This window comes from Elaeis guineensis, chromosome 8 (assembly GCF_000442705.2).
Source record: "Elaeis guineensis isolate ETL-2024a chromosome 8, EG11, whole genome shotgun sequence".
Lineage (NCBI taxonomy): Eukaryota > Viridiplantae > Streptophyta > Magnoliopsida > Arecales > Arecaceae > Elaeis > Elaeis guineensis.
Window position 1 is genome coordinate 1,520,175 of NC_026000.2, and position 22,709 is coordinate 1,542,883.

Below are 22,709 nucleotides of genomic sequence, written 5' to 3' on the forward strand. Positions count from 1 at the left end.
GGATTTTTGCCGAATCACAACCAATCACACTAATGCCGTATTGGAAGATGGGATCTTACGGTGTGATTGAAAGGCACTCCATGACATTTTTCTATTTTAATGCCGTCGAGGTACCTAGAATTGGTTACCTTGGAGCTGGTCTTGACTGTGGGCTTGTACATAGCTAGTTGCATGGTTATTGGTAGATTGGAGTGGGATGCCGACAACCTAATGCATCCACAGATTTGGTACATGGACATGATTTTTTTTTTTCCTCTTTTTTTTAATGAATCAGCAGTTCACACAGCTCTTCAATAAATACATCTACTTGAATCAACCATCAACAAATCTCGAAATTAACAAGATAAAGTAGAGAAAGATTCCCACAACTCAAATCCACCATGATCAGCAATAAAGAACGCTATCCATTCAGCTGCCTGATTAATCTCTCTGCAGACATGTTTAGCTTCACACAACAGATAGTAGACTTTAATCTCCAAATGTCCGACAGTAATGCAAGAGTATGTTCCTATGAATGATCTTCCAACGTAATCCAGAAAATAATTGTTCTGGAATCCTCTTCCAACATGATATGATCGACGGGTAAAACTATGATATATATATAGCATAAAACCAATCCTTCCCAAGCGGCTTTCGATTCAACCATGGACATGATTTTCGTTAAATCTATGAGCACAAGAGTTTTAGAAGTTCCATATGCCCAAACTACACATGCCCTCCCATCCGCTAGAAGGAATTTTCAACCAGCATACCTTGGCAAACAACGTTTTTGATGGTTTGTGGATGGTGGCTTGATCACTTTGTGTAGTTGTTAATTCCATGCTATATAGCAGCCAAACTACTTAGCTCAGCAATTGAAGCGTTGAGGGATGGCTGGGTTGATCAAGTGTCCTGTAACGAGGAATTGCATAAATTGTAAAGCAAATATATAATGTGCTCCAAGACCATACTCATGTGTTGGTATGCCAGAATTGACAACATAAGAATAGATGTGTCTGGCAAAAAATATCTGCACCACACAATTATAAAGTAACTTACTTGTTCATAACTGAGTTGATTGGATTTATATAAATCTTAAAAGTAAATCAGAATTAGTCAATGTATGGTGGGCCTCTAGCTAATCCCCCAACTTGTTTTAGAGGGTAAAAACCAGTTGAATTGGTGAGGTGTCCCTTCGACTAGATTCTCGGCCGGGCTTTCCTGTCCGTGCTTGGTCTTAAAAGGGAGGGGGGGAGAGAAAGAGAGAGAAATTTATAAGTATTTCTGTATAATGAAATTTTAAGAAAAATAGATGCAATGCCATTCTCTTAAATAATGAGAAAGATAGGCAAAAGCAAGTTGAGTATAATGAGAATAAGAACTGATAAATAGGTCGGCAGCTTTTAGCACGACTTACTGTTCAAATTTGACAGCCACAAGCCACTTCGACAAATGTCGCATGTCTACCTTGGGACTAACATACCAATGCCGAAGGCGCCTCCTGCATTAAAAGTTGTTATAATATGGGCGGTGCTTGGATTCTCATCATATATCTTTGCTTTCTGGTTGCAAGTGCCAATTTCAACTAGATTTTTTTTTATTTTTTTTTGGGTACATAGCTTCAACTAGATTTATCTGAATGGCGTTAGTTCTACATGGCGTGAACCTGGGCACGCATATAACCAATTTTAAGAGAACTTCCAGGCTATGCTGTTCTGTGTCTCACAACATCCTTTGCTGCGAATGACGTGGCGAGTCCGAATTGGCAGATCGACGGTCGTCTCGCCCGTCATCAGCCTATATTTTTAAGAGAACATCCCTGCTGGCTCGGTGGCGGTCCTAATTGGCGGCTCCACCTCCGGAGCCGCCCAGGTGGTGGAGGGAGGCCGCCAGAGGAGTGACGTCACCGTTGACTTCTCCATGGTAACACGTATCATGCCACCACCAACTAACATCCGTACGTACGTTGTAATTAAGCAATCCGGCGGCCCGGTTTCGCGCTCTGGATCCACATCTATGTTAATAGCTCCATTCAGGGGTAATATTTCCCAAGAAAACCGACGAGACGACCTCTCTCTCGCTCGCTCTCTCTCTCTCGTCTTTCTTCAAGACAACTAGAGGAAAAGGTGAAGCCTCTAGCTTGTAGTAGCTTGTTCAGAAAAGATATTTTAGTTGTTTGTTTTCTCTACGTACTTTACGTCTCGGGTTTTAGGCTGTGGTATTTTTATTGATTTTGTGTTTGGTTAATGTCAAGGGAGATGATGATGGAGGGAAGAAAGAGAGTGGAGAAGAACACGGCACAAAAGGTGAAGGACAAAGCGCAGAAGGTGGATCTGAGTGGGATGAGCTTGAATTCCCTGTCAAACCCGCCTGCTATGGAATTGTTGTGTATTACCAAGCTCGACCTCTCCAACAACAACCTTGAGGTAGGCATGCGTCTCTTGGATGCTCCATTAATAAATTTAAATGAAAATACTTTCGAGATATCTTTGTTTACCTCATAAGATTTTATTATTATTATTATTATTATTATTATTATTATTATTATTATATTATTATTTTCTCCATAAGATTTTAGATGGTTTTGATAGTAAAAGGTAATAGAACGCTTTTCTTTCTTTCTTCCTTTTTCTTTCTTCTTCTTCTTCTTCTTCTTCTTCTTCTTTTGAGAAGAACGCTTTTAATACTGTTTATAGGTTTATACACTCCACTATTTCGCCAGTCCAAGTGTTCATGCGTGAGAAGAGAGAGATGTTTTACGTTTTTCTTCTTTTCATTTAATTTCTTGTTGATTTGGACAAACATCATCCTATGCATAGAAGGGGAGCAATTTGAGTATCTGTTTGTTTACTTAAAAGTATTTTTAAGACTACGTGGGTTTGGTAGGTTGTTGTTTACTTAGTCCACGTTTATTTAAGCATATAACTAAACCATTAGCAAGTTGATACATATATATCACCTACTTGGCATCCTACATGCAAATTAGGTCTTGAATAAAGACAGAACCACCAAGGTTTTGGTCATTTTCCAAAAGTTAAAAACGACTCTGCACGATTTGTGTCCCCAGGTTCCTTCTCAAAAAGAAGAAGAAGAAGAAGAAGAGAGAAAGAGAAGCTTTCTGCGGACCTCTTACTTAATTAAATGGGTTACCCATGCTTCTTTTTCATGAAAAATACAAATATATATTTTCCAAATATTTAAAAGGAGTACCAACCTCCTATTATGTTGCCCTTTTTTTTTTGTTGGTGGGTTGGTGGTTTTAAAAGAGCGGGTGCCAACATGTTGAATCGACAATTTTTTGCCTCCAAGCCTTGTAGTTTAGTAAAAAAAAATTCTTTTACTTATTCTTTGCTGACTATCTCTTGCAACGTCGGTAACAGAGCATTCCAGAATCACTTACGGCGAGGCTTTTAAACTTGGAGGTATTGGACGTGCATTCGAACCAGCTGAAGGCGCTGCCCAACTCTATTGGTTGCCTTACCAAGCTCAAAGTCTTCAATGTCTCCAGCAACCTTCTTGTGTCCCTTCCGAAGGCCATTGAGAATTGCTGGTAACCACCATGCCTCTACCTTTATTCTTACCTGCGGAACCCACCTAGACTTCATTCGAATAACAGGATCAGCGTCATACATGTTGAGGTTGTAAAAAAGCTTAGCTCTATCATTTATAGTTCTTCAACTTCAAATAACCAGAAATTTTTGCAATGAAGGACAAAATAGTAGAAAAGTCTGATCCAAATCTTCGAGTATCCACAACTGCAAGGATGGAAACATGTGTAGGTGCTGATCATGTGCCAAGTCTTGAGTTTCTGGTGATTGGCGAAACCTGTTTGTTGCTCTACATAACTTGGTCAGCCCATATTTTGTTGATAATTAGGGCACACTCAGATTTAGATATTGTTCGGCTGGGTTAGTTGTGCATAAATTCTTGGTCCTTCTATGAATTCAACTAATCACATTTTGAGATGGTACAAGGGAACGAGTCACCAAGATTAAATAACAGGTTTTTTCAAAATATTGCTAACTCACTGCGGTTTGATCATGTAACTCAAAGTCTTAATTTGTTCAGATGGGTGGGTCAAATTTGGCCCTCATGATCCCCGAACTTGTTTTACCTCACAAAAAAAAAAAAAAAAAAAAAAGGAAATACCCCAGAACTTGTATCATATTGGTCTAAAAAGAAATATTACAAAAGTGCTACGTCCCTATATGTCAAAATGAATTTTATGTTAAACCATTTAGATGCTATGGAAATGAAAATAAGACTTCGTGCGTCTTCGATCAGCTTAATGTTTTGCTTTATGACTAAGTACGTAATAGGAGTATAAGCTTTCTGTAATCTTATTTATACATTACAGTGGAGGCAAAACCAGGGACATCACTGTTTTTTTTCTTTGCCGAATTCTAGCCATCAAATTAATAATCCACACTAAATTGTATTTTTCATTTTATTTTTAGTGCTGTTCTTGTCTCTTATGATTAATCGCTCTAAACAGTGCTCTGGAGGAGATGAATGCCAACTTCAACCAGCTGACCAGGCTGCCGGACACCATGGGCTACGAGCTGACCAACCTCCGGACTCTTTCAGTTCACTCCAACAAGCTGGCCTTCCTCCCATCCTCCACCTCCCACCTGACCTCCCTGCGCTCCCTCGACGCCCACCTCAACTGCCTCAGCTCCCTCCCTGACGGCCTCGAGAACCTTATCCGCCTCCAGTCCCTCAACCTCAGCCACAATTTCCACCATCTGTGCGCCCTCCCCTTCTCCCTCGGTCTTCTCATCTCCCTCACCGACCTCGACATCAGCTACAACAACCTCACCGCGCTCCCCAGCTCCCTTGGCTGCCTCACCAAGCTCCGCGCCCTCCATGTTGAGGGCAACCCCCTCGTGAGCCCTCCCATGGCCGTCGTCCATCGAGGAGTGAACGCCATGCGCGAGTACTTGAGTGCAAGAATGAATGAGAGAGCGAAAATAGACGGCCTTCCCTCGAGCAAGACGTCCTTCATCGGAAAGCTGGTGAAATGCACAACGTTCGGCGGCCGGAGGATATCAACCGGCGGGTTAGACTGGGAGAGTGGCGAGTCCTTGCTGTCGGACTACCGCGTGGTGAAGGGATTCGCGACACCAAAGCATGTGGGCACGTTCTCGCCTCGCCGGCTCTTCTCGTCACGAAGATCTCAGTCTCTGAAGCTGTAGACATATGAATGACGTGTTTGGTATTTTGACGAAATGGTGTTGGCTTTAGTTGCTTCTTCTTGTAGGGGGAACGGTCGTGCATTTCAGTAAATTACAGGACCGCTACGACTCATAGTTCCTGCGTAAAGGAGACTACCAAGCACGGATGTATAATTACTTGCTTGAAACTTGGACGAGAAAAATATGTTGTTACTTTAAATTGAGGCAACCACTGTTAGTTTTGGACCTTGTCAACAGGTGCTCCGAGGTATCAAAAAGAAGGCAGTCGTTCCACGCAATCAAGGACATGGTTGGAACTTGCCGTCGTTCCACCCTGCTAAATCCTGCTACTTGTCGGCATGGAAAAATAAAAACTAATACAGTCCTGCTACCAATCACCTGCACAGTTTCTTGGTCCAACATGGTGGTCAACAATTGGTTCGGATTGATACTCGGAGATTTTTTTTCCCGCTAAGTTAAGGAGGTGGATTCTTTGATAGAAACATGAAATAATATCCCATATTGCAGCATTAAGCATCCCATCTAGATTACATATAGACTATTCAACTATAAGTACCGTACAACTACTAACAACATAAATGTTAAATCCATCCATACAACTAAGAACAGGAAACTTTAGACAGAAAACTTTTGACATAACCGGCTGTCGCATATCTATATTCATTAAATCAGCAGATAACTTTAGTTTCTCCAACTTTAGATTTGAGATGATGCCAATAGCCTTACACAAATCAAACCATCTGCTAGTTATTCCTGTCAAACATTGTTCCACTTCTATCTACATGCAACAAGAAAAATAATTCAGAATGAATTAGCACTGGACCATTCCAGAGACAATTATCCGGTGAGCATATTTGGTAACAAAATCATCTATTTTGTTTGCCGGTCTATAAATATGATTGAAATGAATGTTAGGATTTTGTTGTTTCCAGCAATGAATATCTAATAGCAAAAGACTAATCTGATCAACTTTTAGATATGTTTTATTAATTGTATAAATGGCATAAGAAGAGTCACCCTCAACATAGATAGAAGTTGCTCCTAGCTCAATTAGTGCATCATATAATCCCATCCAGACTGCAACAATTTTTGCATAGCCAATGGGGCAGTAAGATAATGACTTACCAGCAGTCTTGATAAGGTGATCATCACTATCATAATTATATAACCTGCAACCACCTTTCCATTCAAAGCAAATGCATTAAAATTTACCTTAAGGCTTCCATAGGAGGGTGGTGACCAAGCAACAAGTAGAGAAGTTGGCCTGCCCAAATTGAGTAGTATAGAGTCACCACAATGCCTATCTAAAGAATATTATATCCAATGTTATCCTTGTATCCTGCACAAATAGATAAGTATGCACTCTTCGAAATAATTGAACAGCTGACTGTGATTGGCTCTGAAAGACCCTTCGATTGCAATTCTCCCATAACAACCCACATAAGGTTGCCATAACAGATTTGCAATTATCGTCTACATGGGCAGCAAATAATACATCTATCAGGCTCTGGAAAGAGTCAACTACAAATATAGCAGGAATCCTATTTTGAATGAGGGATCAGGAATCTCTTACAATGGGACATGAGATTAGAATATGTTTGACATTTTTCTGTATGTCGGGGCATAAATCACAAACAGTCATAGAGTCGTTGATTATTCTCCTTCTTGCTAGAAGAGTTTTACACGACAACCGTTGCCAAAGAACTTTTCACCAGAAAAACTTCACTCTGGGAGGGACTTTCATCTTCCACATCCATGATAATGATAATGTTATTGTTAGTTCAATAGTGTAGAAAGTAAGATAAATATTCTTGATCCTAATGCACTTAGAGAAGTTAGTTCTCCAAATCAACTGGTCAAAATGATTATGAAAAGCAATAGAAATTTTAGTTATCAAGTTCATCATTTCAATTGACATAAGTGGTGGTAAGAGGGTCAAATTCTATTGTCGAGGGGATCTATCAAATCACTAACCCGACAATCTTGTCATTGTGCCTCCATATTTATGTAAGTAGGCCAAAAACTGAAAGGCATTATGGAGCACCAAGGATCTGTCATAATATTTATTGACTAATCTTTCCCAATAGCCCACATGAATTGATGTCGAATGATAGGACCATATGTTGATATTTTCTTCCATATAGTCAAATAATTTTTAGGCTTTAATAGTGAATCCAATTACCATTAAAAATATATTTAGCTTTTACAACCTGTGCCTATATGGACTCAGGGTGAAGCAAGAGAAGGCCAGCCATTTAGTTAGAAAGACTTTTTATCTGACCTGGAGAAAGGTGAGTCCCAATCCTCCTTATTCATAGGTAAGCAAACAGACTCCCAAGCCATCAGATGAAATCCTTTTCTATCTGAACTGTAATCCCATAAGAAAGCTCTGTATTCTTTTTTAATCTATTTAAAACAGCAATAGGAACATCAATGCAAGATAAACAGAATAGCGACAAGGATGAAAGTACAGACTTGAACAACATAGTTCTTCCAGCCATTGATGGCACATTCTATTTTCAGTTTTGAATTCTGTTTATAGTTTTAATCTCTAGAAATGAGTTGGATGATCTGCTTAATGGTTTACCTGCAATAGGAACACCCAAATACTTTCAAACTTGATTAGACATATTGATCTAAAGTAATCTTCTAATGTGGTTTTTATTGTGAGTAGAAGTTCTTGGGCTTATCGTTAATTGTGATTTGGATAGATTGACTGCTTGACTAAAAATTAAACGATACTCGAGGATTTATAAATAATTAATGTTTCAACTTGTGATTTACAAAGTTTCAATTAAATTTTTCTCCACATATACATATAATCGAGTGGTCAGCAAAATTTTTGCCGAGTTGAGGCTCTTAGCTTTTGAAATTTGGGCAACTTATTTAAGATTTAAGCGAACAAATTTTTAAGATCTGGATCCAAGAACAAAGAAAGAAGGTGGCATTGTGGGGGATTACGATCACGACGGGAGTCATAGATCGCTTCGTTCTTGTTCCATGAGGGACGCAAAGCCCTAGATGCTCTGCAGTGATACCTTGAACTAGAGATCCTTCTATAACATGATCCTTTAATTATGTTCCTCTCATATCTAAGGATTATCGACAAGATGAGTGGTTCCTATCACCCGTTCTTCGATTTAGCTGTGGTTTAATTTGGCCTCCTGGTTTTCTTGTTATGCATTTGCCAGTGAAAATCGAGTGAATTCTTGAGGTGTGAGGTGCTTAATTCGTGTCCAAGTTAAAATCACACGAAGCTAAATTAATTTTCTTTAAACGCACCATTGCTTTACTCCATTTTATTTGAAATCATATGCACATGGAGTGCCTCCATGACGATTTATTTTGAAAAGATAAAAAAATTTATCACACCCCAACCATTACCATTATCATCTAGGCGCAACACCTTAGCACCATCCAACGTAGTGACAAAAGATTTTCGTGCCTTCCCCCAATATCATGTTGCTACCTTATGTTTTTGATTTCTAATGCTTGCATGGAGTAAACTGGTAAAGCTTGTGGATCTGGTGAGATCTTGCTCTTCGCTTGGAATGAAAACGGTGAAAAATCTATTAATTTATGGACTACTATAATATTTATCCATACTTTAGAGTTCTTTTTATTTCCTCGCTTTATCTCACTCAAGATAGATTTGCTGATGATTATTTCTGATCGTTTATCATTATAAAAAATAACTTATATGCACTTGGCTATTCCTTATTCTTCTATAGATTTGACCCTTCATCTTGAAGTCAAAAGAAGCATGATTCCACTGCAGATAGCAATCAAATGCCCTGCTGTGACTCCTCAGTAAAATCTTATCTCCACGGTATCTTGCCATGCGAGATGATATACCTCGAAACTGATCCTAGCCGACATGGCATTAAGAAATTTAAAAATTTCTTATCTCTACGGTATGATTGATGAGATTTTGCAATATGCCTGCATTAAGAAATTTAAAAATTTTCAAATTCTCTCTAACTAGTGTTAGTTATAGCTTAGCCCATGATCGCGCGTGATTAATCCATGAGTGTAATGCATGGGCATAACAACGGATTGCTACCAAGCAATTAGGGTTTGTACCCACCTAACTCAGCAATAAGCGCTAAACATTGATTACGTAAAAAACATCGGAAGGATGTTCTCTTGACCTATTACCTATAGGCTACTACTTTGCCACTCCAAAACCTCTACTATTTTTCTGAGATCCCGGATGATTCTCCGCCAAACACATTCCGGTGATGAACTTTTCCTTTTTTTTTTTTTTTTTTTTTTCGGGCTAGCAACCTTGTCAGCTTGGTGCCTGGCAATTGGGCCGGATTTCTACCCCTTTATAAATAGCAATCGTTATGGGCCCGATTCACGCCCGATTCTAAAACGTCTAAGAATGGCCGGTCTCGACTGGAGCCCAGCCAGCAACACTTGACGGTGCTACTGGAGACAATAAAACGCGATCTGAAGTCATTCTTCCCCGCCGCCTCCTCCTCTCCCCCTTCTCCTCTCCTCCGCCATCCGCTGGGCCAGGCCAAATCCGATCTCCGTGTTCGAGCGTCCTCAAGTTCCAGATCTCCAATCCTATCTCCACGTCCTTCAAGGTACTACCAATTACTCCATCTCTGTTCTAACCAAATTGTCAGATCTTCTAAGATTTTGATCTTTCCCCCATAATTCTCCCGAGATCCGAAGCGATCTAATCTAGATCTGGGTCCTCATTGCTCCTCTTCGGGGGTTAGGGTTAACAGCTACAGCAGCAGCGGGATCTAGGGTTAGGGCAGCAGCAGCGATGGAGAAATCTAGCACGCTTCTGATCCACTTCGACAAGGGCTCCCCAGCCCTAGCGAACGAGATCAAGGAGGCCATGGAAGGCAACGACGTCCCGGCCAAGATCGACGCCATGAAGAAGGCCATCATGCTCCTCCTCAACGGCGAGACCCTCCCGCAACTCTTCATCACTATCGTCCGCTACGTCCTCCCCTCCGAGGACCACACAATTCAAAAGCTCCTCTTGCTCTACCTGGAGATCATCGACAAGACCGACGCCCGTGGCCGTGTCCTCCCGGAGATGATCCTTATCTGCCAGAACCTCCGCAACAACCTCCAGCACCCCAACGAGTACATTCGCGGCGTCACTCTCCGCTTCCTCTGCCGCCTCTCTGAGGCCGAGATCTTGGAGCCCTTGATCCCCTCCGTCCTCACCAACCTCGAGCACCGCCACCCTTTCATCCGCCGCCACGCCCTCCTCGCCATCTGCGCCATCTACCGTCTCCCCCAGGGCGAGCAGCTCCTCCCCGATGCCCCCGAGCTGGTCGAGAAGGCCCTCTCCTCCGAGCAGGACCTGTCGGCCCGGCGCAACGCCTTCCTCATGCTCGCCACCTGCGCCCAGGACCGTGCCGTTGGCTACCTCCTCACCCACACTGATCAGGTCCCGATGTGGGGTGACCTCCTTCAGATGGCCGCCCTGGACCTCGTCCGCAAGGTCTGCCGCTCCAACCGGGCCGAGAAGGGGAAGTACATCAAGATCATCATCTCCCTTTTGAGCTCCCCCTCCACTGCGGTCATCTATGAGTCTGCTGGCATACTCGTCTCCCTCTCATCCGCTCCCACTGCTATCCGGGCCGCCGCCAACACCTACTGCCAGCTCCTTCTTTCTCAGAGCGACAACAATGTGAAGCTTATTGTCCTTGACCGGCTCAATGAGCTCAAGTCCTCCCACAGGGACATCATGGTGGAGGTCATCATGGATGTGCTCAGAGCCTTATCCAGTCCGAATCTTGATATCCGTCGCAAGACCTTGGACATTGCATTGGAGCTGATTACCCCTAGGAACATTGACGAGGTGGTGCTCACCCTTAAGAAGGAGGTTGTCAAGACCCAAAGTGGAGAGCTTGAGAAGAATGGAGAGTATAGACAAATGTTGGTGCAAGCTATCCACACGTGTGCAATCAAGTTCCCAGAGGTTGCGAGCACTGTTGTCCATCTCTTGATGGATTTCCTTGGAGACACCAATGTTGCATCTGCCATAGATGTGGTCCTCTTTGTGCGAGAGATAATTGAAACCAACCCAAAGCTCAGAGTTTCTATTATCACGAGGTTGCTTGACACTTTCTACCAGATTAGGGCTGCTCGTGTCTGCTCGTGTGCCCTTTGGATCATTGGGGAATACTGCCTCTCATTGTCTGAGGTGGAGAGTGGGATCGCAATGATTAAGCAGTGCCTTGGAGATCTCCCATTTTACACTACCACTGAGGAGGGGGAGGTGACCGATGCTTCGAAGCAGCCGCAGCAGGTGAACTCCTCTGTTATTGTTTCTTCGAGAAGGCCCATGATTCTGGCGGATGGGACATATGCAACGCAAAGTGCTGCTTCTGAGACTGCTTTTTCTGCCCCCACAATTGTTCCTGGCTCCGTGGCTTCAACTGGAAATTTGAGGTCTTTAATTCTTTCGGGTGACTTCTTTTTAGGGGCAGTTGTGGCTTGCACTTTGACTAAACTTGTTTTGAGATTGGAGGAGGTCCAGCCATCAAAGGCTGAGGCCAACAAAGCTTGCACCAGTGCCTTATTGATCATGGTCTCCATGCTGCAGTTGGGGCAGTCTTCATTTCTACCCCATCCGATTGATAATGATTCCTATGACAGAATTGTGCTCTGCATAAGACTGCTGTGCAATACAGGTGACGAGGTTCGGAAGATTTGGTTGCAATCATGCCGCCAGAGTTTTGCAAAGATGCTTGCAGAGAAGCAGTTTCGAGAAACGGAGGAGATTAAAGCAAAGGCTCAAATATCTCATGCACAGCCTGATGATCTTATTGATTTCTACCATTTAAAAAGTAGAAAGGTATTGGAATGTCAACCCTTCACATTTCATAAATCACATATGATATGCACTTGCATTGTTACATCTCTTAGTATGGAGTGATTTATCATTTACAAGACATACAACTAGCAATTATTTGAAGGATACTTGAAATTTGTACAAAACTTAAAAAGCGTAACTAATAAAAGTGGAATAGATATGTGTTTAATACAGAAAGTTCAATATGACAGCAGGAACCTTTTAATTTATTTATTTTTGAGTAAGTAAGGAACTTATTGGAAAAAAGAAAGCCACATGAACATGCAAATTTGGGGTCTCTTCTAGTACCCTGTGAAAGAGTCCTAAATGATAACGGCAAAAAACATTTTAAAACACGAGATTTCTTAATTTGTTTCATGGAATGAATTTGTGGAGTCATTTTTTTGAAAAAAAAAAAGGGGTTTCTTTAGGATATTTTTTGAGTTATTGAGGCATTTGACACCTTAAATTTGGACGATGCAGCCTTATTTCACTACTGTAAATTGAAGCTGGCAAGCTTCATTTTCTCTGCAAATTTGTTTCTAGGATTTTCATTGAATTGCTATACATTGCAGAGTTAGGAGATGGTTGGCCTCTAAGAAGATTTTATTGTTTGAGGTCCATGTTAAAACTAGATTAATTATGGTCTTTTGTAGATAAATGAGATTGGCATATTTATTAGATGTCATGAAGGGAAGAATTAATCTTTAATGTGAAATGTACAGTAATTTGGTCAAAGGAATTGCACTTGGGTTTTTCACATTCTTCCAATTGAAAACAGAATGTTTCCTCAACTTAAAAGCACAATCAAACTGTAATAGGGGGATCTTAGTTCTAGAAGTTGCGGGAAAGGAGATTCTTTGTTTCGTACATAATGTACTCAAAAGGTATGTTTAAGGATGTGAAATTGATTTAACCAGCCTATTTTGTTATAATAGTGTACAAGATCCGGTGTCAACCAATATGAGACGCCAGAATCTTTGATATCCAAAGAACATGATTCAAGAACAACATTAAATGGATTTGGTTCCATGCACATCATTGCTTTTCTCTTTTTATGCATACATTAATTTTAAAACTATGTATAATCCATGAAGAATTCACCAGTTATTAAGCCATTGTGCTATGATCAGCCCACAAAAGAAACATTTCTGGATTAATCAAAATATAAATCCATATAGAACTAAGCTAAGATTGTTTATGCTTTTCAACTCGCCATCTGATATTATATTTTTCTTCTATACGCTATAATTTTTCAGTTTCTTCTAGGTAGCAAAAGAAAATAAAGAGAAGAATTTTTCAAGTATTTGGTCTTAAGGATCATGGGGTGATTTTTTTATAAAATCAAGTTTCTAAAAAAAACACAAAAAAGAACTACCTGAAAGCCACTATCCTTTTCCATGGTAGTGAAAGGAAAGGAATATCTAAAATGGAAATAGTTTTACCAGAACTAGTTTTGGTCTTAAAGGTATCATCTTTGAGAACTTAGTGAAAGGCTGCTGAATTCCCACCAAGAAAACACCTTGCTGCAAGTCACCTACCAAACATCATGAGGTTTTTTTCAAGTGAGAACCACTTCAGTGCTAGCACGTGTTTCACACTAGAAGATTAAGATACTAGAGTGTGGTACATAACCATTTGGAGGATATGTGAATGATATTGTAGTCGTCTGTTGCTGGATTGGGTGATCGAGTCAGTTGATCCTATGAAGCTTTGCAGTGTTTGTTATATTTACAGTGTAATCCTGTTCTAGACATGGTTCTCCATTTATCATGAGGCTTGTCTGACACAATGAATGATGTCTTTTACATTATATAAGTAATCGTGGATTCTAATCATTTCTGTGAAGTATTTGATATCTTGGGCATATTATTATGAATTTTTGATGGAAGGATTGCAGTAAGAGAAAAGACATGGTTTCTACACTGAGATTGCACTGGATATTGTTAAATATCCAATAGGCATGGCCCAAGAGGCCACCAGAAACAATGTAGAATATGGACCGTTGACCTTCCATTTTCAGCAGGAGATGTAATTGTATAGGAAACAATGTGGTACATGTTGAAAGTTGCATGTGGGGAAATGATAATAACTCATCAACCAGAATTTTTCTTTTGTATATGGAAGAACACCATTTGGCTTGTCTGATAGCCCATATTAATTAGATAAAAAAGATAATCGAGAGTAAACTGCAACAAGATAAGTGGTCTTGTTTCTTAGTTCGAAGTTGATTTGAGATCACTTTAACATTTTACATGGTACTTGAAAGTTTCCGTTTTTATCTGCTTGTTTGAGGTAAATCTATGATGATAGTATGCTCTAGAAAATGAGGAGGACAGTTGAATACTCATCCATGAATCTTTTACTTTATTTTGAAATTTGTAATATGGTAACTGAGCTATTAATTTGTACTGTAAGATTCTTGGATGCCGCATCCATGAAACTCTGGACTTGGATAATTATAATATGGCTGGGTCTCCCCTCCTTTTGTCTCTCTCCAAAAAACAAAAAGAAAAAGGTACTGTAAGATTCTTTTTATTTTAAGTGACGGTAGAAAATGTTAATTTTCCCCACTCCTAAGACTTCATTTGTGCCGCTTTGATGCTATTATTCATCTACTGGAACCACTGCACTGTGAAGGATTTCTTCTTGTAATTGTGTTCTTTGTACCTTCTATTGACAGGGTATGAGCCAGCTTGAGTTAGAGGATGAGGTTCAAGATGATTTAAAACGTGCAACTGGAGAGTTTATGAAGGATGGAGATGATGCAAATAAATTGAACCGTATTCTTCAACTAACAGGATTTAGTGATCCTGTGTATGCTGAAGCATATGTGACAGTCCATCATTATGACATTGTTCTTGATGTTACAGTCATCAACCGAACAAAGGAGACGCTTCAGAACCTGTGTTTGGAATTGGCTACCATGGGAGACCTCAAACTTGTAGACCGCCCACAGAACTATACACTAGCACCAGAGTCAAGCAAGCAAATTCGAGCCAACATTAAGGTCTCATCAACAGAAACAGGAGTTATATTTGGTAACATTGTTTACGAGACTTCAAATGTACTTGAGCGAACTGTAGTTGTCCTTAATGACATTCACATTGACATCATGGACTACATATCTCCTTCCACCTGTGCTGATGTGGCATTTAGAAATATGTGGGCAGAATTCGAGTGGGAAAACAAGGTATATTATCTGTCTTTTCCATTTTGTTTCATATAGATGCTAGCTTATATCAGATCATATCTATGTCATATGGAAATTATGTGATGCAATGCAGGGCTTTAATATCATCACATATTTTCTGTAATAATAATATATGTTTAACATTATTTGGTATTTTCGTTATTAGGAACCTTTTCTTGTATATCTGGACCTTGTTTTGAATTTGACACAAGTAACTCCTAATGTCAGTTTTTGAATGTATATTGCTATTACACAGTTTGTTTATAGCAAGTTTAACATGCTTAGTATTATCCCATCTTGGAAAATGTTATGGAGATTAAATGCATGACCGGTATTTGACTGCAGGCTGCATGTGTGCGTTTACTCTAGAAATTTGAAAGGATATGTTGGATGAAATGACAGATTTCATTCAACTCTTAGAGGTGACAAAAAATAGTGGACTTCATGCAAAGGTGTATAGGAGCTGAGTAACCTTTGTGCCAGAAATCCTTTGCCGTCTGTTCATTTCTTTTGGCCTTGCCTGCATTATATTCTAATTCTTTAATATTTTGACTCTAAGCAAGGGCAATTTTGCCAGTTTTATATGATGGCATCCTATATTTTTATCTGTTTCTCATGCAGAAAAATCCTCACCATCAGTGTCTTAGTATATAATATCTCAACCAATTGTTATGGAGACTGTTTTTCCAATTTTAAATGAACACAGTTTTTGTGAATGTACCTACATGCCTCTGTATGTGTGCATGTGTATTTTATTTATATGTTAATGCACATGAGAGCCTTTTTTGCGTACTTTTATCACGACCTGAGTTTTTTTTTTTATATTATTGTTTCCTCATTCAAAACAGCTACATTCACAATTTATATAAACAAGGAACAGCTGGGAAACTCATTTTCTTCTAGCTGATGGTTCAACGTTTTGCCTCCAATCTCCAGTTGTCTTATGTGAATTATATTTTGCTGCATAGCCAGTGTCCCATCTCTTTAAGAGCATTTGCATTCTGAAACATGCTTTGTCCATGTGATTGAATTATGAGAGTGGTATTTTCTGGTTGCGTTTCAGGTGGCAGTGAACACTGTAATTCAGGATGAGAAGGAATTTTTGAATCACATCATCAAGTCAACCAACATGAAGTGTCTCACTCCGCCGTAAGTTCTCAACCCATTAACATGTTGCAGACATATCTAATAAAAAATGGAAGCAAATATGATGCAATGTGTTAGTTGGTGTTTCTCATGATATGTATGGTTTTCTGGAATGTTATATTAATCTTGTTTGCGTTTTCAATGCTATTGTTCGCAGTTCTGCATTGGATGGGGAATGTGGCTTTCTTGCAGCTAATCTGTATGCGAAGAGCGTCTTTGGGGAGGATGCTTTGGTGAATGTCAGCATTGAGAAGCAGGCAGATGGGAAGCTTAGTGGCTATATTAGGATAAGAAGCAAGACACAAGGAATTGCCCTCAGCTTGGGAGACAAGATCACTCTCAAACAGAAGGGTGGCAGTTAGCTGAAAACCTTATCCGTCAAATATCTTTTGTCAATTTATTCATCCTTGTACTGCTTTGTTATCATTAAGTTCTTGCCATTTTCGCATTTGATAATTTTTACCCCCACTATGCTGCCCTTGTATGCCTACGGGCTATAGTGGTAGTATCATTAGGGCCAGCAGTTGTCTCTGATTTAGCTTTTTTGCTTAGTAGGACATGTATACGGGAACTGGATTTTATGTGGTGTGCAAGAGCTTTCTTTTTGAAACAATGGGTCTGCAAATACCTATTTGACCAAACTAGCCATTATGTTGAAGGGGTTTACATAAATTGGAGGACCTATTCATTTATGTGAAAGATGACTCCGGAATTTCATAAATAAGAATTTGGCCTTGGAGTTGCATTAGTTTATTTTTGGTGGCTGCTCATATCATGAGAAACATCCACTGAATGATGATAAGTTTGACCCTTTTTTAAAAAAAAAAAACTTCTTCATTATTGATGTACGTAGAGCAGGTACTCTTTCAATTCTAGTGGTAATTTCCAGTATGGCTGTAGCAGGATGTTAAACATGGCTGTGCACGGATGCCAGCGGACCCCGCATGGTAGCTTCTGGGCAACAGATGACAATGAATGCGTAATTGAGTAGGTGCGGCCTGTATTTTAAAGGCATTCTGCAACATTTGTGTGGTGAATGGATGTTTGTCGTACCAGAAATGATCCGTCACGTTGTCTGTGGTCCAGTTTTGGCTCCATGAAACATGCTTTAGAGTGATGTGCTCTATGTCAAATCTTCCATGGTCTAAAATAATCTTGGATTCGGGATTTCTACATTAGCTTAAAATCTATATGTATGGTTAATAAGCTAGCCTTCTCTTTTGAGTGATGACTTCAGGGCTCTCTCACGTTGGACTGCTGTCACCAGGAATTGGACGCCAAATCGCAAGTGGTTCAGACGGGCCAGGAGCCAGTATGGATGTTGGAAAAATCTGATGGGAGCCATAAAGCTGGGCTAGGTACGTTATTGATGATTTAAAGCTTGTTGACGAAGGGTGGGTTATTATGTCTGCATGTCCTTGTAATGCAAAACCCTAAACCAACACTCTGGATGAATTCAAGGTATTTTCGGCTGCCATAAACTGGACATGAATCAGAGAAATATCAAACATCGGATTGGACGGCTAGCATTGTGGGATCCCCAAGCAATAATGCTAAGATGGCGTGTAATGTATTATATAGGTAATGTTGCTATGATAATGTATTGTAGAACGAATATGATTATTTAATAAAATTATAGAGAATTTTATATTATAATATTTGGTATGTACAGTAATGTTGTTATAAAATTACAGAATATCCTATGTTGCAGTATTTGGTATACAATTTAGATTATATAAAATATAAGTTAATTTTTTTTTAGTATCCCCATCTCGGCTTAGTGATTATTATTTATTTTCTAGGAGACAACTTAATTTTGAAACCAATCATTTTTCGTGACATCACTCATTATATTTTTTTTTTATTTTTATCAACTGAGATTACTAATAATTTATTTTGATGGAGATACTTTGATCCTGAAGTTATCTTGTTGTAAGATTACGGAATTATAAGATTACATATAATCATATAGTCATCTTTTTCTATACAATCAAATTATCATTTTTTGAAATAATACTGTATTATATTATATATAATACAGTATTATCTATAAAAATAATAAAAAAATATTATAATCTAATTATTTATTATAAAATTATATATAATTTTATAAAGATAATATGCTACCAAATACCTCCTAAAGGCAAACTTTAGCCATTCGTTTTCCATGAAACAGACAATGATAGCTGCGCCTTACCGGCAACTTACATGCGGCAAGCATTTCTAACTTTTCTCATGGAAAACTTCTCAAGAATAAAAAGAAAGAGGTTTATGCCATATATTTAATTCTCCCACCGCTCGCCATCCCTTTCCGGCAGCCATGAGGCCGAGTCTGGGAACCACCGGAAGGTCACCACATCCGGTCACCGTCGCCTTTCACTTCGCCCGTCCCACGAAACAGTTGTTGAAAGCTCCTCCAGCCCCCGTTTCGTCGTGATCGCCCGCACCCGGTCCTCGGTAGTCCCCGCGGTGCTCCACGATCTTGTGCCCTCACCACCGTGGCACGTAGTGGACGTTCGAAGGGACGGTCTCCATCGGATTCTTATTCTCCCTCTGTCCCACGCATTGGACCGTTCAGATCAAAGCTAACCAACCAAAGCACTCCACGTGTCCTCCACTGCTGTCGGCGGAGTGAGGGCGCGGCGCGATTCCCTCAATCTCTCCAGCCCTCTCGCGCAACCAGCTGGCCGCGGTGTGGTCACCTCCCCCAGCTTTTACCCCCGGATCACCTCACCGCGTGCAGGCCGTTACTGGCCCACCCTCTCTCCTCCGCTCAACTCCCTTGGTACTACTCTCTAGTCCCTACACTTTTTGCCTGTTTCTGCATCGAGTGTTTCATGGCCTCTCCTCTGCACTTTGACTCAATGCAGTGTGGAGAGTGTTTTGAAGGAGGTTTCGGGAGGATGCTTTGCGGCCGGAAGGTGATGAGCTTCTTCTTGAAGAAGGATGCGAGGAAGTTCCTGAAGCGCAAGGACAGCGACGCCGGCGAAAGAGGTCTCTCCCTGCCGCCTCCCCTTCTCTCTCTCTCTCCCCCCAAAAACAACAATAAAAAAAATATGGTTGTTTCCATGGGCTTTAGGCTCTTTTCTTGGGTTTAGGTTCTTCTGAGGTTCTTGATTTGGGCCAATTGGATGCCTTCCACTCTTTAGTTAGTTTCATGGCCGCATTTGGTGTTCTGCGTTTTATTTTTATTTTTTCCTTAAAAAAAATCGTTTTTGGACCTTTGGTTGATGATTATGATCCGTCTGATTCAATTTATTGGCTACGTTTTGGTGAAATATGATCGGGCTCTATTCACTTTCCCGTTATGTATAGAAGAATTCTAGAAAGGCGCGATTTTTTTACTTGAGAAATGAAGGGGTTTGATGCTTTGTTTTTGGTGCCTACCGTCTATTTCCCACTCTTTAAGACCAAAGAATTTGCAAGGGAAGGGGAATCGTTACTTTCGTTAAGAATTGGAATCAGAAACCTTTTCTTTTCGCTTCGGAAAGAGTATAGCAGAGTTTTTTTTGGGGTTAAATGTATGAAATCTTACGTCGTTTTGATTGAGGTGAACACAGGGAACAAGGTGGAGTTTTATTTCAGATAAATACTGTTCATAATCAGTAGATTTATTTAGAAATTATTATTGCATTTCTCTTCTAATGGATCGAGCTGTAACTACTTAGTAGGAGTTTTTTCGTGCTTTTTACTTGAATTGAGATTTATCAGGCAAATGATTTTAACTCTAGAAGGCGGAGGGATCAGATTTTCATGTCTGCTGCTCATTGTCCGTTTCTTTTTCTATTTTTGAGAATTTGCAACAAAAAAAAGGGTTGTAATAACATGAAACCGCACTAATTGTCAAAAAATCCTTCGACGTTTTAGAACTTAAACCACTCATGCATAGAGGATTTACTTCAATTTTTATAGAGTCTAACATCACTATACCTCCACTTGCAAGCATTTAGTATTAGATTATTGTTTGCTTTGTTTCACTGGTACAGAATTTGACTGTTATGTGACTACACGTCAAACTGGCCTGTTGAGGAAAAGATTAGAAGGCTCTAGTGTAATTTTTCCCTCTTTTGCCTTTTCTTTTGATTCTGTCGATCAAAGTATTTCCTGTTTTTCTCTGTAAAATCAGGTAGAGCTCTTGAGGATCTGCGTGCTTCCCTTTTTAGTGAGCTACGCACGTCTGAGGGTGCCAAGCGTTTGCAGCAACGAATTTGTGGTCCGACGGTTGCCTTGTCTTTCAATTTCCTGGTTTCTGTTGGTATAATTATGATGAACAAATTGGTGGGCTTTCCTCTACTATCTCTCAGTTTTTATGTCTTATGCTTGGTCATTCAAAAATCGCAAGTCCGCAATTTTGATTTTGTCTTCAGGTTCTTGGGAGAGTGGGCTTCAATTATCCAATCTTTCTCACCTTTATTCACTATATCTTGAGCTGGGGTTTAATGGCTGTCTTGAATGCCTTCTCACTGCTTCCAGCCCCACCTCCTGCCAAGTCGACCCCATTTTCTTCTCTGCTAGCCCTGGGCATTGTCATGTCCCTATCTAATGGCCTTGCTAATGTTAGCTTGAAGTATAATAGGTAATATGAAGCATGTCTGGCTACTAAAGCTTTATGAAATTTTAAATTAGTGAGTGAGGCTTCAAAACTGTTTGCTCTTCAGTGTGGGATTCTATCAGATGGCTAAGATTGCTGTTACCCCGACAATTGTTCTAGCCGAGTTTATGATTTTTAGGAAGACGGTTTCTTACCAGAAGGTAACACAACTCATGATGTTAAGATTTATGGTTTCATGAATGAGGTTAGTTTCAATTGGTATTGGTTGTGATGTATGTTTCTCTGGATGTTGCAGGTGATAGCGCTAACCATAGTATCCATCGGTGTTGCTGTTGCGACAGTTACTGACCTTGAATTCCACTTCTTTGGTGCTTGTATAGCATTAGCATGGATTATACCCAGTGCAATTAATAAGATTCTATGGTCCAATCTACAGCAGCAGTATAACTGGACTGCCTTAGCGTACGTAGTCTTCTGATGTGGAACTCCTCTACATTTATATCATTACTTTAGCTAGCATCCATGCATCCTTGACTAATGATAGGCCATCCATCAGTTTAATGTGGAAGACGACGCCAATCACGCTTTTCTTTTTGGTTGCCTTGATGCCTTGGCTCGATCCCCCTGGTGTTCTCTCCTTTCATTGGAACTTTTCCAATACATCAGCTATTCTCATGTCAGCCATCTTTGGTTTTTTGCTTCAATGGTCTGGGGCGTTGGCACTAGGGTAAGGAGTTTTTGTCTGAGGATATTTCTATAAGATGCTTGTTCCCATTTGGAAGACTTGTTGAAGTTGTTTAGCTGGGACGACAGCTATTTGATCGGCATAGGTGGCAGTTTAACATTTCCTGATCCTGAAAGGATTTGTCTCTTGCTTATTTGTCACAGGGCAACATCTGCAACTTCTCATGTTGTTCTTGGACAGTTCAAAACATGTGTCATCCTTCTTGGAGGGTACCTTCTTTTCAATTCCAATCCAGGTATGTCAAGTATCTGCGGAGCTATCACAGCTCTTGCAGGGATGGCCTTGTACACGTACCTCAACATGTTAGGTTCTCAATCGCAAGCAGCTAAGGCAGCTCTTCGACAAGCATCATTTTCTTCAAGAACATCTAAGCTTAGCAAGGAAGGTAGCAATCCCCATGGAGAAAATTGTACCACTGAAACCGTCTAAGGGGCAGATTCAACCCCAGGGAATGCATATTCTAGCTTGTGGATCCATATAGAGTGAAGAAGTTAGGATTATATGAAAAGTAGGCAATGAAGAATAGGCTCCAACCCGTTCAAGTTTTCACTTGCTTTTTCAACTGTCTCTCTCCTTTCTGACAATTTCACTTTCAGTCTGGGGAGCCACAGTTTGATAGAATTGTATATAACTATGTAGTTTGTATGGCCACAAATGTATATTGTAGACATACAAAATTAACTTTCAAGTTCTCTTCCAAGAAGAGAACTACTTCAATTAAAACCCATACGTTTCCCATCTATATGTGATTTTATTCTTGCTTCATTTCTTAACAGAATGATGAAAAAAATATGACCATCTGTCATGTTTTGTGGTGGGTTAGAGAATTGCATTATTTTGAATATGAATGGTGCCTGTTGCTCATAAGCAGTTATTCCAGTTGCTTGCAAGATTGTACTGGTGATCTTTTTCAGTTAAAAGCTGCTTCCTACGTGTTATCATACTAATGATTATTTCCGGTTGTGTGTCGCCTTTGGCATTTATTTCAAATTCCTTTTTTTAAGTGTATTAACATGGTATGTCTGCAGTCATACGCAAGCATACGTTTTAATTAAGTGTCTTTGCTA

General features: G+C 40.1%; 3 protein-coding genes across 5 annotated transcripts; all 3 read left to right on the forward strand.

The window, feature by feature from the left end:
* The first annotated feature begins 1,884 nt into the window (after positions 1 to 1,884).
* LOC105050948 (plant intracellular Ras-group-related LRR protein 6-like) lies at positions 1,885 to 5,373 on the forward strand. The gene is made up of 4 exons (XM_019852345.3): positions 1,885 to 2,105; positions 2,234 to 2,405; positions 3,360 to 3,529; positions 4,475 to 5,373. The coding sequence occupies exons 2-4, from the start codon at positions 2,238 to 2,240 to the stop codon at positions 5,172 to 5,174; spliced, it is 1,038 nt and encodes a 345-aa protein (XP_019707904.2). The 5' UTR covers positions 1,885 to 2,105; positions 2,234 to 2,237; the 3' UTR covers positions 5,175 to 5,373.
* A 4,237-nt stretch (positions 5,374 to 9,610) lies between these two features.
* On the forward strand, positions 9,611 to 17,098 carry LOC105050839 (coatomer subunit beta-1). 3 transcript variants are annotated; one of them, XM_010931019.4, is made up of 5 exons: positions 9,611 to 9,769; positions 9,908 to 12,009; positions 14,690 to 15,199; positions 16,263 to 16,348; positions 16,503 to 17,098. In XM_010931019.4, exons 2-5 carry the CDS (start codon positions 9,958 to 9,960, stop codon positions 16,705 to 16,707), a joined length of 2,853 nt encoding a protein of 950 aa, XP_010929321.1. In that variant the 5' UTR covers positions 9,611 to 9,769; positions 9,908 to 9,957; the 3' UTR covers positions 16,708 to 17,098. The 3 variants fall into 3 exon arrangements, with proteins under 3 accessions (XP_010929321.1, XP_010929322.1, XP_019707902.1); XM_010931020.4 differs by having other exon boundaries at positions 9,614 to 9,769; positions 9,917 to 12,009; XM_019852343.3 differs by having other exon boundaries at positions 9,619 to 9,769; positions 9,853 to 12,009.
* Positions 17,099 to 19,115: 2,017 nt separating this feature from the next.
* On the forward strand, positions 19,116 to 22,386 carry LOC105049346 (nucleotide-sugar uncharacterized transporter 2). Its single transcript, XM_010928970.4, has 7 exons — positions 19,116 to 19,339; positions 20,472 to 20,623; positions 20,713 to 20,921; positions 21,004 to 21,097; positions 21,193 to 21,359; positions 21,454 to 21,624; positions 21,786 to 22,386. Exons 1-7 carry the CDS (start codon positions 19,183 to 19,185, stop codon positions 22,069 to 22,071), a joined length of 1,236 nt encoding a protein of 411 aa, XP_010927272.2. The 5' UTR covers positions 19,116 to 19,182; the 3' UTR covers positions 22,072 to 22,386.
* The last annotated feature ends 323 nt before the right edge of the window (positions 22,387 to 22,709 follow it).